Source organism: Pseudophryne corroboree, chromosome 4 (assembly GCF_028390025.1).
Source record: "Pseudophryne corroboree isolate aPseCor3 chromosome 4, aPseCor3.hap2, whole genome shotgun sequence".
NCBI lineage: Eukaryota > Metazoa > Chordata > Amphibia > Anura > Myobatrachidae > Pseudophryne > Pseudophryne corroboree.
Window position 1 is genome coordinate 313,095,149 of NC_086447.1, and position 15,908 is coordinate 313,111,056.

Here is a 15,908-nt window from a genome sequence, read left to right on the forward strand (position 1 = left end):
TTCAGGTAGTATAATTGCATCTTGCAATGTAATTTTGGGTGCTAATATTGTAACCACATTGCACTGCAAATGCGATGGTTGATAAATGGGCCCCATAGAATTTATTTTAAGTAGATCACTGATCACTTCTTGTGAGGGCAGCCTCAGGGGAAGGTGGAAGCCTGTTTGCATATAACAGAGCTTAATAATTTATTTAGAATTTCTAAATCATCTTTCTTTAATTAAGGTGAGAGAGGGATGAGCCTCAACCACCATCAGAGAGGCATGAGTCCCCACCATACCCAGAAAGACATGTGCCCCCAACCCCCCTGGTAAGACAGACCCTCCCCTCCACTCTGGGAAAGACAGGCGCCCCCAACAACCCAAGAGCCCCCACCACCACCACCTAAGGGACATGCGACTCACTACCACCAGAGGGACATCCGCCCCACCACCACCACCTAAGGGACATGCGCCTCACTACCACCAGAGGGACATGCGCCCCAACACCTAAGGGACATGCGCCTCACTACCACCACCACGTAAGGGACATGCGCCCCACCACCACCACCTAAGGGACATGCGCCTCACTACCACCAGAGGGACATGCGCCCCACCACCACCACCTAAGGGACATGCGCCTCACTACCACCAGAGGGACATGCGCCCCACCACCACCACCTAAGGGACATGCGCCTCACTACCACCAGAGGGACATGCGCCCCACCACCACCACCTAAGGGACATGCGCCTCACTACCACCAGAGGGACATGCGCCCCACCACCACCACCTAAGGGACATGCGCCTCACTACCACCAGAGGGACATGCGCCCCACCACCACCACCTAAGGGACATGCGCCTCACTACCACCAGAGGGACATGCACCCCAACACCTAAGGGACATGCGCCTCACTACCACCACCACCTAAGGGACATGCGCCCCACCACCAACACCTAAGGGACATGCGCCTCACTACCACCACCACCTAAGGGACATGCGCCCCACCACCACCACCTAAGGGACATGCGCCTCAACACCACCATGAGAGAGGCATGCATCCCCACCACCATCAGAGGCATAAACCACCACCATCGTAGGTGTGATTGCAGACACAGTATATTGTTTACAAATACTTTTTTTTTTTTTAATTAAAAGGTTTGTCGCATAATGATACTGCACTTTGTTTTATTCCCTAATTGGAGTGTCTATATGCTGTATGATTATTTGGGAGCTGTGTCATACGAAGCATTGATAAATGGGTCAGATAAGCTTATGTTCATTATTTCCCATAACGGGCACACACACACAGCTTTCATATTGGAAATGCAGACGCATTTGGGGGGTTATAGGTAACCAGCCTTATAACGGATTGCCAGTTCTGTGATCATAGAATCAATTACATAGCCTCCATGACGTCCTTTCATATAAATTACGCCTTTGTGTTTGTTTTTATGTCAGACTTGTCCATGTCTCAGTAAGGTTCTACAAGTTGGGCTGCCATGCGTAGAAATTGGACAATGTTTTCAGGCATACTGAAAGTTAAAGACATTAAAATGTACAGCAAGACTTCATTTGCTGCCCTGAAAAAAAAAGTTTCCTACTTTCAGGAAAGAAAAACAGCCCAAAAATTGCTTTGTGTGGCTCTTTTAACATTAAAAGACACAAGGTGTAATGTTACGGTGATCCAATTCATCCAAAGTAATGCATATGTCAGGGTACTGTTTAATTAGCACAGTCCTTTCCCTGCACATTTTACACTGGCCGCTAGGGAACATATCATGCAGGTGCAAAGTCCATACTTTCCTGTTATGTATGAGGGCCACAGTGTAGAGTAGGGGTGGGCAACAGGCGGCCCGATCCTGCCTGGCCCGCTGTGCCCCACCAGAGTGCAATGACAAGCGGCCTGACATGCCGCTTGTCATTGCACTGCTCTCAGACGCGGCGCCGCTGAGGAAATCCCGGTCACGTCACAGGGTCAGCCGACCGGGATTTCCTCTGTTATCATGCGCTGGGAGGCACGGGGGCGGGCACTACAGTGAGCAGGAGCGGCGGCCAGTGAGGAGAGGAAGCGACGGGCAGCGAGCGGGAGCAGGAGAGGCCACATCAGCAGCGACTCCGGCCGGCAGCAGCGCATATCATCGGACAGCGGGGATCGTCTGCCACTGTGACAAACAGGTAAACCCCCTGTCCAGCCAGCCCCTGGATCACTGCTTAAACTGCCATGTAGGTTTAGGGGTGGGGAGGAAGGGGAGTTAAAAACTGCAATATGGGTTTAGGGTAGGGGGGGACAGGGGGTAGGGATTGTCTGCCGTAATGTGTAAAAAGGGGGCGCTGTCTGCCGTAATGTGTAAAAAGGGGACGCTGTCTGCCGTAATGTGTAAAAACGGGGGGCGCTGTCTGCCGTAATGTGTAAAAACGGGGGGCGCTGTCTGCCGTAATGTGTAAAAACGGGGGCGCTGTCTGCCGTAATGTGTAAAAACGGGGGCGCTGTCTGCCGTAATGTGTAAAAATGGGGGCGCTGTCTGCCGTAATGTGTAAAAAGGGGACGCTGTCTGCCGTAATGTGTAAAAAGGGGACGCTGTCTGCCGTAATGTGTAAAAAGGGGACGCTGTCTGCCGTAATGTGTAAAAAGGGATCTCTTTTTGAGTATTTTGTGTGTGGCCCTCGAATATTCGCTGGAAGTGTTAAGCGGCCCCCCAGCTGAAATAATTGCCCACCCCTGGTGTAGAGGATTAAAGGGGTAAGGATGAGAAGACACAAGAAAGGAAATCAATGCATCTTTATATCTGGTGTGTCATGTTATGAAGTGCAAATAATACAGTAAAGCTTGTTATAACCTGTGACTGAGGATATCCCAACATTATAGGCTGTAAACAACCTGAGCCACTGTATGGAATTTGTTCTGCGGACCCAACCCCCCCTAAGAAACGCAGCTCTCTGACAGGATGAACACATACCACCAGCTCCCTTGATATAGGGGAGTAGCAGCCCTGGCATGGCCTAGCGCTGGTACTGGCTTATTTAGAGGGGCCCTGCACTTTTGGCCCTTGTTTTGCCAATACCAGGCTTGGTCGGCAGAATCTAGAGCTGGGTTCACACTTCAGGTGTGTGTGGGGAGGGTGGCGGCTACTTTTCTTTAAAAACATTTTTTTCTTCATCACGGAAAGCAGACGCAACTGAGACATCTCCTTCCACTCCTACTCGTAATGTGCATTAAAACCACACCCTAATGTTACTTGGCCTGTGCTTGCCCACCTAAGTGTAGAAAGGCACAATGGACAGATACAGCTAAGGGCGGTATCCTATTGGCCCCAATGCAGCTTCAGCCAATCAAAACGGTTGGATATCACAATGTATGACTGATGGTCATTACCGCGGTATCCAATTAGAGGCTGTTTTGTCCGGTCGAAATTGTACCCGCGATCGCACAAAAACACATGGGATCAGGGATAAGTCTCCAATGCCATGTGCTACAGCGGCTCCGGTGGCCCCTTATCACGGATTATGCTTCGGGTGCCTGAGGCACTCAAAGCATAATTCCTGATAAGTGCCGGCAGGGGAAAAGGGATACTGGCATCGGAATGAATAGGAATGCCATCAGTGATCCTATTAGCAGTGGTAAAGTACCGCTGCTAATAGAATACTGCCCTAAATCCGCATGCACACATAAGACGTACACACTTGTACTGCGTTTGCGCACCATGGAAGAGAGCAATTTGCACTTACAAGCTGGTCACAGATCCAAGTGTACATAAGCCCCAAAGTGTTTACACCATGTGTGTCAGTAGCCACTTACTGGAGGTCCTACAGATCAGTGAAAATAAAACCTATTCCCCTTGAAGATCCAGGAAACGTTACATACTAATGACCATAAAAGAAGTGATTGGTTGTACAACACACTTACAGCAATGTTTGGCAATCTTAAGAATTATGTTTATGCTCAACTCCAATTACAATAAAATTGCTGCTGGTAGTAAATACTGTCATCTTGAAGTAGCACATACTATTCAAGATGGACACAGATTTTGCTCTCATAGCAAACCTCACATGCTGAGGGTCACCCATCACAAGGCATGGGCGCCCGGCACACGTGGTGTTGCCCCTCCATGGGTTTGCAAATTAATTGCGAATGCATCGAACAAACGTCAACCTCTGCCTGCGCAGCCTGTCTACGTAGGCCGGGGCACCGCCACCATATTTCCATACACAGGCAACGTCACAGGCCAGCCCCGAAAATGGCCAGGACACACCTGCATTTCCCGTTACCCCCCCTTCCCAATGCCGCACTGCCGCCCCCAGTCGACCACCATGCAATCACATCCTTACGGGATGCGATCACACGGTGAAGAGTGCGCATGCGCAGACCCTATGGATCGGTCGCGTCATCCATCTCTGAAAAAGGACCACAACATGTTAGATAACCGTAACTAAATCCCACTCATACAAGCCTCGCTGCTGTATACGACACCCAAAGCTTATTATGCTTTACTGGATTGTAAACTGCTCAAACGCCAAGTAAAAAAATGGATAAATAATTGAAGTAAACATCAGCACACTATTTAAACATAACACTTTTAAGCAAGAGTCAATAGTATGACAGCCAGGCATGGGTAATGGTTGCAGAGCTAGATTGGGGGATGGAGGCACAGACTATACACAGCACTGTACAGTCAGTGCCAGCATGAAAAAGCGGAGGTTAGCAGGTGCAGTGTATGGAAGAGGGTGGGGGAGACTATATAGCGTATGTATGTGCGTGCGTACATACAGATGTGTCCTCTTGCTTTGCTGCCCGCAATGCGAACGTGGCATAGTCACAGGAGCGTACGTACATACCTGCAATTCAATGCTGCAAGGACCTGCTATTGCCACACACACCAGGGAAACAGAGGGAGGTACAGTACACGGGGAGCTATCTACCCACTACAGTTAGTAATGTCAACAGCAGTTGGGAGCGATAACAGAAGCTTGCATACTGAATGGGGATTCACATGCTGCGGAAGGTCGCGGTATGCCAAGATGCGTACACATCGCAGCACTGCTGTGACAAGTGACCCCCCCCGCAGCAACAATGCAAGAGGACACATCTGTGTGTGTGTGTGTTTTGTGTGTTGTGTGTGTATGCATGCATGCCTCCCAATCTAATCACGCTTTTGGTGGGACAGTCCTGTTTTTCGGGTACTGTCCCACTCATGGGCTGGGGGAAGGGTAGGAAGTGCATGCCCAGCAACCCCCAACATGATGTGTGGTCATGTACCCATTTTGGTGTGTGTCCAAGACTTGGGCACAAGGACCCAATCCTGGTGACCAAATGATACCCTTTAGGGTACCCCTGTTTTAAGTACCCGGAGCCCCCTGAAAGCTGTAGACCAGTTAAATACAACCCAACACAAATATTCAGTTCAAACCGCCTGATACATTTATAGTTATTTTAACATTGTTACTACTATGATAAGAGTATAACTTACACAGACAGCATTGATGTCGGAAACATGTCCGGTAAAAGACTGTCTGCACATGCCATCACGGATATCCCACAGCTTAGAAGACGCATCACAAGCACCAGAGACAAAAGTCCTCATGTCGGGGCTCAGAGACAAACTCATCACATCTCCAGTGTGTCCGGTAAAGGTTGTGGTCTGCTGCCCAGTCTCTATGTCCCACAATGCACTGCAAAAGAAATCATGCAGGTCACTTCCTTCAAATATAATCATGGAAATACTTTGCTCTGTGGGTGGAAATAAAATCAGTGTTCCCTGGTAAATTCCTGGAAGCTATGGCAGTCTACAGGGCAGAAAAAGGCTCACACACAATCACTGCATTTGTCACAGAGGGGGTAATTCCAAGTTGATCGCAGCAAGATTTTTGATAGCAATTGGGCATATCCATGTGCACTGCAGGGGAGGCAGATATAACATGTTCAGAAAGTGTTAGATTTGGGTGGGTTATTTTATTTCTGTGCAGGGTAAATACTGGCTGCTTTATTTTTACACTGCAATTTAGATTGCAGATTGAACACACCACACCCAAATCTAACTCTCTCTGCACATGTTATATCTGCCCCCCCCCCCCCCCCTGCAATGCACATGGCTTTGCCCAATTGCTAACAAAAATCCTGCTGCGATCAATTTGGAATTACCCCCAGAATCCCAAATGGCAAGAAAAGGAAAGGAAGGACACATTAGATTGCATTTTGTCAGTGCGGTTTCAGCCAGTGTTATACATCCCTGAATTTGATTTACTAGAAAATCCAGTCAAGAGACTGTAAACCTAGAGTGGACAAATTCCTGGAGCCAGGTAGCCAACATGCTTAAAGTAACCTAGAAATCACTGACCACATCTTGAAAACTGGTCATCTTTCTAAACAATACTGTGCAAAGCTGCAAGTTCTCAAGTTCTTTTATCAAGTCATTGGATTTATGGCTTGATATCATATAGGATGCATTTACAGTATAACAATAAAATAATGCATTAAACATGGCATTAAAGTCATAAATATTACAATGGACTCTGGAATGGAATTTGATGTAAGATTTTATACTTTATTTATGGAAAAATAGAGCTGCTGGTATTATTCTTTCCATCTCATGGCCATGTCCCAAATATCCATCACTATAAAACACAATCATCACACTGCGTTTCCAGATTTGCATCACAGAGGTGGAAGTAGTTTTCCTCAACTCTGACCGCTACTAACTTCATATACAGGATGGGATGTATTAATACTAAAAATAGGATTTTGGTACTTACCAGGTAAATCCTTTTCTTTGAATCCATAGGGGGCACTGGAGTACTCTTGGGATATGGACGGGCGTAGCCGAACAAAGGCACTGAATATTTAAATTTAGGACTCTCCCCCCCCTCCATATCCCCGAGTACCTCAGTGTACTCTCTCAGTGTTTTTTACTGAGCGAACAGGAACGATATAGAGAGGTTGACAATGGAGAATACCTATAACATAACGGACAACAACAATGTTGACCCATAACCTTACTGTCAACTAAACAGTTGACACCATAACCGATAGAACTTTATAATTTGAACCAATCGGTGAAAATGTGTTACCATAAGCTCCTCTAAGCTTAATATCAATCAAGTAAAACTTGTTACCCTAAGCTCCCTTGAGCTTAAAACAACCCAGGTAAAACTGCTCTGGGTGGGCGTCCAGTGCCCCCTATGGATTCAAAGAAAAGGATTTACCTGGTAAGTACCAAAATCCTATTTTCTTTATCATCCACTAGGGGTCACTGGAGTACTCTTGGGACGTACCAAAGCTTCCCTCGTGGGCGGGAGAGCTGTTTGATACTTGTAACAGTAGGCAGCCCAAAGCTAGATGCTGATGGCGCCACCATTTATAACGTGTAAACGTGCACAAACGTGGTGCACATGAAGGCTATATAGCCGCGTTTTAGACGCTCCACGACCCACTGGGTCTGACATTCCCACAGAACCTGTGGGATGAGCTATTACTGACGTAGGCGATTGTAACTTAGCCTTAAAGTAAGCCTGACTTGTAGTCATTATTATTACCCAACTGGATAATGTCTGCTGAGAAACTGGCTAACCCCAGTTGGCAGTATCATAGAGAACAAACAACGGATTCATATCACGTACTGTTGACGTTCGGGACATATATAAACGCGTAATGCGTGTACCACATTCAGAATTCTAGAATGTGCTGTCCACACAGGAACCCCTATTGGTATATTGATGTGAAGAATACGAAAGCGTGATTCGTCCGAAGATCTGCTTTGTCATGAGAAAACTCAAATACGGTGGCTTGGAATACAAGGCACCCAAATATGAAAACAAAACCCTTGCCGAAGCCAAGGCTAGAAGAAAAATGTTTTCCAAAGTGAGAAACTTAATTCCCATTTGTTGAAAAGGTTCAAAATATGAAAACTGTAAGAAATCTGAACCCAACTTCAAGTCGCCTGGCGCTGTAGGTGGGATAAATAGAGTCTGAACTTTGATGACACCTTGTAGAAAGATGTGTACAGACGCAAATAGAGGCAAACGTCTTTGAAAATAAGTTTACCACACAGATACCTGCACTCTTAGTGCAGATCAACTCAGTTTTCCATCCCACCCCGTTTAACAGAATACGGGTAACTTGAAGGATGATGTTGGAAACTTCCGAGGTTTACAACCTATGTAAGCACACGAAATTTTGTAATAATGAGCTGCCTTAAGCGGCTTACTATTTCGTAACATGGTTGGTATAACCGATACTGTAATGCTCTATTTCTTAAGAGGGCGGTCTGAACCCTCACCCCGTCAACCGCAGCTGCGGTACATAGATAATAGGTACATAGGTAACTATGGGTAAACTAACGTTCCCTGATGTAACAGGTTGGACGTATTATGAGCGGGCCAAGATCGTGTGCAAGTATTCCTTGAAAATTCGAGAAGCAAACTTCTCCGAAACCCATGAGATACCACCAGTATGACTGTGACAAACTGTCTTATGATCCGTTTTGGCAACGGAGAGAGCAGCGGAAAATGGTGGAGCCAGATACACGATGCTGAATGACCACATGAATGTGAGAGACTCCACCGCCACTGCCCTTGTGATCTGTTTTGTACACATACTGAGCTTTTCTAATTGTGGCGAGATGCCATCATGTATACTTGAGGGTAACCCCCTTCTGTGGACTCACATATGACACACCTCTGGATTTAATGTCCAGTTTTCAGGATCCAAATCCTGACGGGTGAGATCCTCTGTCTAACAGATGTCCACTCACGGAATGATCTCTTGACATTTTCACATAATGGTGTTCTGAGCCATTGAGGATTTGAGTCACATGCCGCATTGCCATGCGGCTTCTTGGTTCTCATGCCGCATTGCCATGCGGCTTCTTGGTTCTCACTGGTTGTTGTGTATGCAACTGCCGTTGCCTTGTTTGACTGCTTAAGGCCAGCGTGAGGCAGGCATCAAAAATTTACATGAAACTCACGGTGGTTCCTCTCCACGGAAATCTTTAGTAAAAGGCGAAAGATTTATTCGTTCTGAAGAGAAACCAGAGTATATCCCTGGTCAGACTGAAAGCGAATCATGTATTGCATTGTAAAATGCACAGAGTTCTAGGACATTTATCGACCGCAATCTGTCGTGTTTTAGAACCTTTGTCGCTGATTTTAACTACAAATCCTGACCCTCTGCGACTGTCGTCCAGAGTATATGCACCCTTGTCCCTCTGTGGGAAACGCGAGTGAAGGGTGGCGAACTAAATTGAAAACACATCTTTATTCTTAATAGGTGAATACACCAATGTACCGCTAGTGTGCGTGTTTTGTGCTAATTACTAGATGTACATTTGTTCTTGCTGGTGTAGTAGGTAAAAGTCTTTGATTTACCGTATTTATAATCTTACCTAGGAATTGACATCGTTTAGACGGAATTAGATGCGATTGTTTTCGAACTTGATCTGCTACCGCAGTATACCTTAGTAGCGCAAGTTAGAGGAACTTTGTTGAGACAGAGTTCTTATGTGAGATGAGCTATCATCCCAACATCACTTTGGTAAATACCCAAAGCGATAAGCAACGGTAGACATGAAATGGTTAATGGTTGTGGCGATTTGCAAACGCTAGAACCTGTGATGAACAAACCGGACTGGGTAAATACGCATTGTGAAGATCAAATGCAATTATGCAAATTTTGTGGCTCCAATAAGCAAATACTAACCGCAGAAAATCCATTTTCTAACTGTAGTAAATGACTTGCTGATTGATATTGCGACGGAGCTGTTTGGTTTTGCTCAAACAGAAGGGAATAAGTAACTCTGACTCTGTTGGCGTACTACTGCCTGGTTTATAAACCAGCAAAGACTAAATGACAACCTGCCAAACCGTTCGACAGAGGCAGTTTTGTACTTTAAGCTGTAAATAGCTGAGACATGTATGAGTTGAAGTCCTGAAACCTCGCAAATGTAACATGTAAAGACGCGCTTCCACAATTGTAAAAGAGGTCATCAAACCACTGGCTTGCTGACTGTAACGTCCTGTCGTTACAAGGCGTGACTGTTTCTTATAAAGGGATAAAACGCCGTTACAAGTATACTGTATGCGGTAATGGCTGAATATCATAAAGGGATAAAATACCGTTACAAGTATATCAAATTTATGAGCAAACAAGCTCTGGCCTTGTCGCGCTTAACTAGCGACAATGAAAATAACCGGCGTTAGCAGAAGCTTTACAGATATACTCTGCAGCTTCTTTTACCAGTGATCGTCATTGTTTCATACATAGATTCTAGTGACCCAAATGTATCCTGGGTTTTTATAATGTTTGACAGAAAATCATCTACCAATGGCGGATCGCGTCCTTTTGGAAACGATTATGTATGGTTGTTAAAAAGCCCCCGCACTATCTGAGTGCTGGACTAATGTACCCTTCTCACTCGTAGTTATCGGTGTGAAATTTGACATAGAATCGTGCATTAAATTATAAGACCAGTGAAATAAACACTCTGGTACCCAAAGGGAAATTGGCCCTTTGGAAAGACTGTCTTTTGTTAGAGCTGGCGGAGACATTCCGAGACTCCGATGTTACCGCTCTTTTAATTTGAATTGCCAATGTTAACATAGGATTTTTAAAATTATTTTTAGTCTGCACTATAGCCATACTCGCTATGTAGACAGACACCACAATAGGCAACAGACAGACACTTGCACGGCTTAATGAAGTTATTATGTGTCATATATATATATGTTATTGCTGAACAGCCTATTCATATGAAACTCAAGCTTGTTTCTCTCTTCGGAAATCTTTAGCAAAAACCGAAAGATTTATTCGATATGAAGAGAAATCAAAGTATTCTTTATGTGAAAAGCAGTTCACATGGGCATATGAAACCCGAACCAAATTCCTACTAACTTCCCTGCGCCTCTGGTGGCTTAGAGATGTAGGGCAGGAATGTTCTAGAATTAAGTAGAAAATAAGAATTTACTTACCGATAATTCTATTTCTCGTAGTCCGTAGTGGATGCTGGGGACTCCGTCAGGACCATGGGGAATAGCGGGCTCCGCAGGAGACAGGGCACATCTAAAAAGCTTTTTAGGTCACATGGTGTGTACTGGCTCCTCCCCCTATGACCCTCCTCCAAGCCTCAGTTAGGTACTGTGCCCGGACGAGCGTACACAATAAGGAAGGATCTTGAATCCCGGGTAAGACTCATACCAGCCACACCAATCACACCGTACAACTTGTGATCTGAACCCAGTTAACAGTATGATAACAAAACGAAGTAGCCTCTGAAAAAATGGCTCACAACAATAGTAATAACCCGATTTTTGTAACAATAACTATGTACAAGCATTGCAGACAATCCGCACTTGGGATGGGCGCCCAGCATCCACTACGGACTACGAGAAATAGAATTATCGGTAAGTAAATTCTTATTTTCTCTAACGTCCTAGTGGATGCTGGGGACTCCGTCAGGACCATGGGGATTATACCAAAGCTCCCAAACGGGCGGGAGAGTGCGGATGACTCTGCAGCACCGAATGAGAGAACTCCAGGTCCTCTTTAGCCAGAGTATCAAATTTGTAAAATTTTACAAACGTGTTCTCCCCTGACCACGTAGCTGCTCGGCAAAGTTATAATGCCGAGACTCCTCGGGCAGCCGCCCAGGATGAGGCCACCTTCCTTGTGGAATGGGCATCTACATATTTCGGCTGTGGCAGGCCTGCCACAGAATGTGCAAGCTGAATTGTACTACAAATCTAGCGTGCAATAGACTGCTTAGAAGTAGGAGCACCCAGCTTGTTGGGTGCATACAATATAAACAGCAAGTCAGACTTTCTGACTCCAGCCGTCCTAACTATATATATATATATATATATATATATATATATATATATATATATATATATATATATATATATATATATATATATATATATATATATATATATATATATATATATATATATATATATATTTTTAGGGCCCTGACAACGTCTAGTAACTTGGAGTCCTCCAAGTCCCCAGTAGCCGCAGGCACCACAATAGGTTGTTTCAGGTGACAACGCTGACACCCCTTTAGGAAGAAACTGGAGACGAGTCCCAGTTCTGCCCTGTTCAAATGGAAAATTCTAATATGGGCTTTTGTAAAACAAAACCGCCCATTCTTTTTGACAATCGCCTGGCCGAGGCCAGGACTAACAACATGGTCACTTTCCATGTGAGATATTGGTCAACAGCATGGTCACTTTCCATGTGAGATATTTCAAATCCACAGATTTGAGCGGTTCAAACCAATATGATTTTAAGGAATCCCAACACTATGTTGAGATCTCACGGTGCCCCTAGAGGCACAAAAGAACTGTATATGGAATACACCCTTTACAATCTGGACTTCAGGAACTGAAGTCAATTTTTTTTCTGGAAGAAAATCTACAGGGCCGAAATTTAAATCTTAATGAACCCCAATTTGAGACTCAAAACACTCCTGTTTTCAGGAAGTGCAGAATCGACCTAGTTGAATTTCCTTCGTGGAGCCTTCCTGGCCTTACCCACGCAACATATTTTCACCACATGTGGTGATGACGTTGTGCGGTCACCTCCTTCCTGGCTTTGACCAAGGTAGGTATGACCTCTTATGGAATGCCTTTTTCCCTTCAGAATCCGGTATTCAACCGCCATGCCGTCAAACGCAGCCGCGGTAATTCTTGGAAAAGACATGGTACTCGCTGAAGCAAGTCCCTTCTTAGCTCCCCAGGCCCTTAGTCCTCTGTGAGCATCTCTTGAAGCTCCGGGTACCAAGTCCCTCTTGGCCCATCCGGAGCCACTAGTATAGTTCATACTCCTCTATGTCTTATAATTCTCAATACCTTGGTCATGAGAAACAGAGGAGGGAACCCATACACTGACTGGTACACCCACGGTGTTACCAGAACATCCACAGCTATCGCCTGAAGGTCTCATGACCTGGCGGAATACCTGTCCCGTTTTTCGGGCGGGACGCTATCATGTCCACCTTTGGTCTTTGCCAACGGTCCACAATCATGCTGAAAAACTTCCCTATGAAGTTTCCACTCTCCCGGGTGGAGGTCATGCCTGCTGAGGAAGTCTGCTTCCCAGTCGTCCACTCCCGGAAAGAACACTGCCGACAGTGCTATCACATGATTTTCCGCCTAGCGAAAAATCCTTGCAGTTTTGTCACTGCCCTCCTGCTTCTTGTGCCGCCCTTTCTGTTTACGTGGGCGACTGCCGTGATGTTATCCCACTGGATCAATACCGGCTGACCTTGAAGCAGAGGTCTTGCTAAGTTTAGAGCCTTATAAATTTGCTCTAAGCTTATTTATGCAGAGAGAATTCTCCAGACTTAATCACACTTCCCTGGAAATTTTTTCCCTGTGTGACTGTTCTCCAGCCTCTCAGGCTGGCCTCCGTGGTCACCGGCATCCAATCCTGAATGCCAAATCTGCGGCCCTCTAGAAGATGAGCACTCTGTAATCACCACAGGAGAGACACCCTTGTCCTTGGATATAGGGTTATCCGCTGATGCATCTGAGGATGCGATCCGGACCATTTGTCCAGCAGATCCCACCGAAGAGTTCTTGCGGGAAATCTGCCGAATGGAATTGCTTCGTAATAAGCCACCATTTTTACCAGGACTCTTGTGCAATGATGCACTGACACTTTTCCTGGTTTTAGGAGGATCCCGATTAGCTCGGAGAACTCCCTGGCTTTCTCCACTGGGAGAAACACGTTTTTCTGGACTGTGTCCAGAATCATCCCTATGAACAGTAGACGTGTCATCGGAAAAAGCTGCGATTTTGGAATATTTAGAATCCACTCGTGCTGACGTAGAACTACTTAAGATAGTGCTACTCCGACCTCCAACTGTTCTCTGGACCTTGCCCTTATCAGGAAAGCGTCCATGTTTCCTTTTAAGAAAAATCATCATTCCGGCCATTACCTTGGTAAAGACCCGGGGCGCCGTGGACAACCCAAACGGCAGCGTCTGAACTGATAGTGACAGTTCTGTACCAGGAACCTGAAGTACCCTTGGTGAGAAGGGCAAATTTGGACCTGTAGGTAAGCGTCCCTGATATCCAGTGACACCATATCGTCCCCTTCTTCCTGGTTCGCTATCACTGCTCTGAGTGACTCCATCTTGATTTGAACGCTTGTATGTAAGTGTTCAAATATTTCAGATCTCACCGAGCCGGTTGGCTTCAGTACCACAATATAGTGTGGGATACTACCCCCTTCCATGTTGTAAGAGGAGTACTTTGATTATCACCTGCTGGGAATACAGCCTGTGAATTGTGTGAGGGGGAGATGTCTCGAATTTCCAATGTACACCTGGGATACTACATGTAGGATCCCGGAGTTCCCTTGCGAGTGAGCCCCCTGCGTACTGAAACTCTTGAGATGACCCCCTACCGCACCTGAGTCCGCTTGTACGGCCCCAGCGTTATGCTGCGGACTTGGCAGAAGCTGTGAGGGGCTTCTGTTCCTGGGAATGGGCTGCTTGCTGCAGTCTTCTTCCCTTTCCTCTACCCCTGGGCAGATATGACTGGCCTTTGCCCGCCTGCCCCTATGGGGACGAAAGGACTGAGACTGAAAAGACTGTGTCCTTTTTTGCCGATATGTGATTCGGGGTAACAAAAAGTGGATTTTTCAGCTGTTGCCATGGCCACCAGGTCCGATGGACCGCCCCTTTATACGGCAATACTTCCACATGCCGTCTGGAATCTGCCTCACCTGACCACTGTCGTGTCTTCGTCTGGCAGATATGTAAATCACATTTACTCTTGATGCCAGAATGCAAATATCCCTCTGCGCATCACGCATATATAGAAATGCATCCTTAAAATGCTCTATAGTCAATAAAATCTTGTCCCTGTCAAGGGTATCAAAATTTTCAGTCAGGAAATCCGACCAAGCCCCCTCAGCGCTGCACATCCAGGCTGAGGCGATTGCTGGTCGTAGTATAACACCAGTATGTGAGTATATACTGTCATGATATTTTTCAGCTTCCTATCAGCTGGCTTCTTGAGGGCGGCCGTATCTAGAGACGGTAACGCCATGTTTTTATAAGCGTGAGCGCCTTATCCACCCTAAGGTGTGTTTCCCAACTCGCCCTTACTTCTGGCGGGAAAGGGTATACCGCCCATAACTTTCTATCGGAGGAACCCCACGTATCATCACACACTTCATTTAATTTATCTGATTCAGGCAAAACTACAAGTAGTTTATTCACACCCTACAAAATACCCTTATTTGTGGTACTTGTAGTATCAGAAATATGTAACAGCTCCTTCATTGCCCTTAACATGTAACTCGTGGCCCTAAAGGAAAATTACGTATGTTTCTTCACCGTCGACACTGGGGTCAGTGTCCATGTCTGTGTCTGTCGACCGACTGAGGTAAATGGGCGTTTTTACAAGCCCCTGACGGTGTCTGAGACGCCTGGACCGGTACTAATTTGTCCGCCGGCCATCTCATGTCGTCAACCGTCTTGCAGCGTGTTGACATTGTCACGTAATTCCATAAGTAGACCATCCATTCCGGTGTCGACTCCCTAGAGAGTGACATCAACATTACAGGCAATTTGCTCCGCCTCCTCACCAACATTTTCCTCATACATGTCGACACACACGTACCGACATACAGCACACACACAGGGAATGCTCTGATAGAGGACAGGACCCACTAGCCCTTTGGGGAGACAGAGGGAGAGTTTGCCAGCACACACCAAAAGCGCTATAATGTATATAACAACCCTAGAAGGTGTTGTTTCTATATATGCGCTCTTAATATATCATTATATCGCCAATTTATGCCCCCCTTCTCTTTTAACCCTGTTTCTGTAGTGCAGTGCAGGGGAGAGTGGGAGCCTTCCTCACCAGCGGAGCTGATCAGGAAAATGGCGCTGAGTGCTGAGGAGAATAAGCTCCGCCCCCTTTTC

General features: G+C 46.0%; 1 protein-coding gene and 2 non-coding genes across 4 annotated transcripts in view; all 3 read right to left on the minus strand.

Moving 5' to 3' along the window:
* GNB4 (G protein subunit beta 4) overlaps positions 1 to 15,908 on the minus strand; it is a 342,421-nt gene that overhangs the window by 22,960 nt on the left and 303,553 nt on the right. For both annotated transcript variants that reach the window (XM_063916314.1, XM_063916313.1), the window contains exon 8: positions 5,448 to 5,649. In XM_063916314.1, coding sequence (XP_063772384.1) covers positions 5,448 to 5,649 — 202 coding nt within the window. The remainder of the gene's footprint in view (positions 1 to 5,447; positions 5,650 to 15,908) is intronic.
* Positions 8,898 to 9,011, minus strand: LOC134913387 (U5 spliceosomal RNA). The gene has a single exon (XR_010177154.1). It is a non-coding gene; the product is annotated as a U5 spliceosomal RNA (small nuclear RNA).
* Positions 10,692 to 10,802, minus strand: LOC134913566 (U5 spliceosomal RNA). The gene has a single exon (XR_010177291.1). It is a non-coding gene; the product is annotated as a U5 spliceosomal RNA (small nuclear RNA).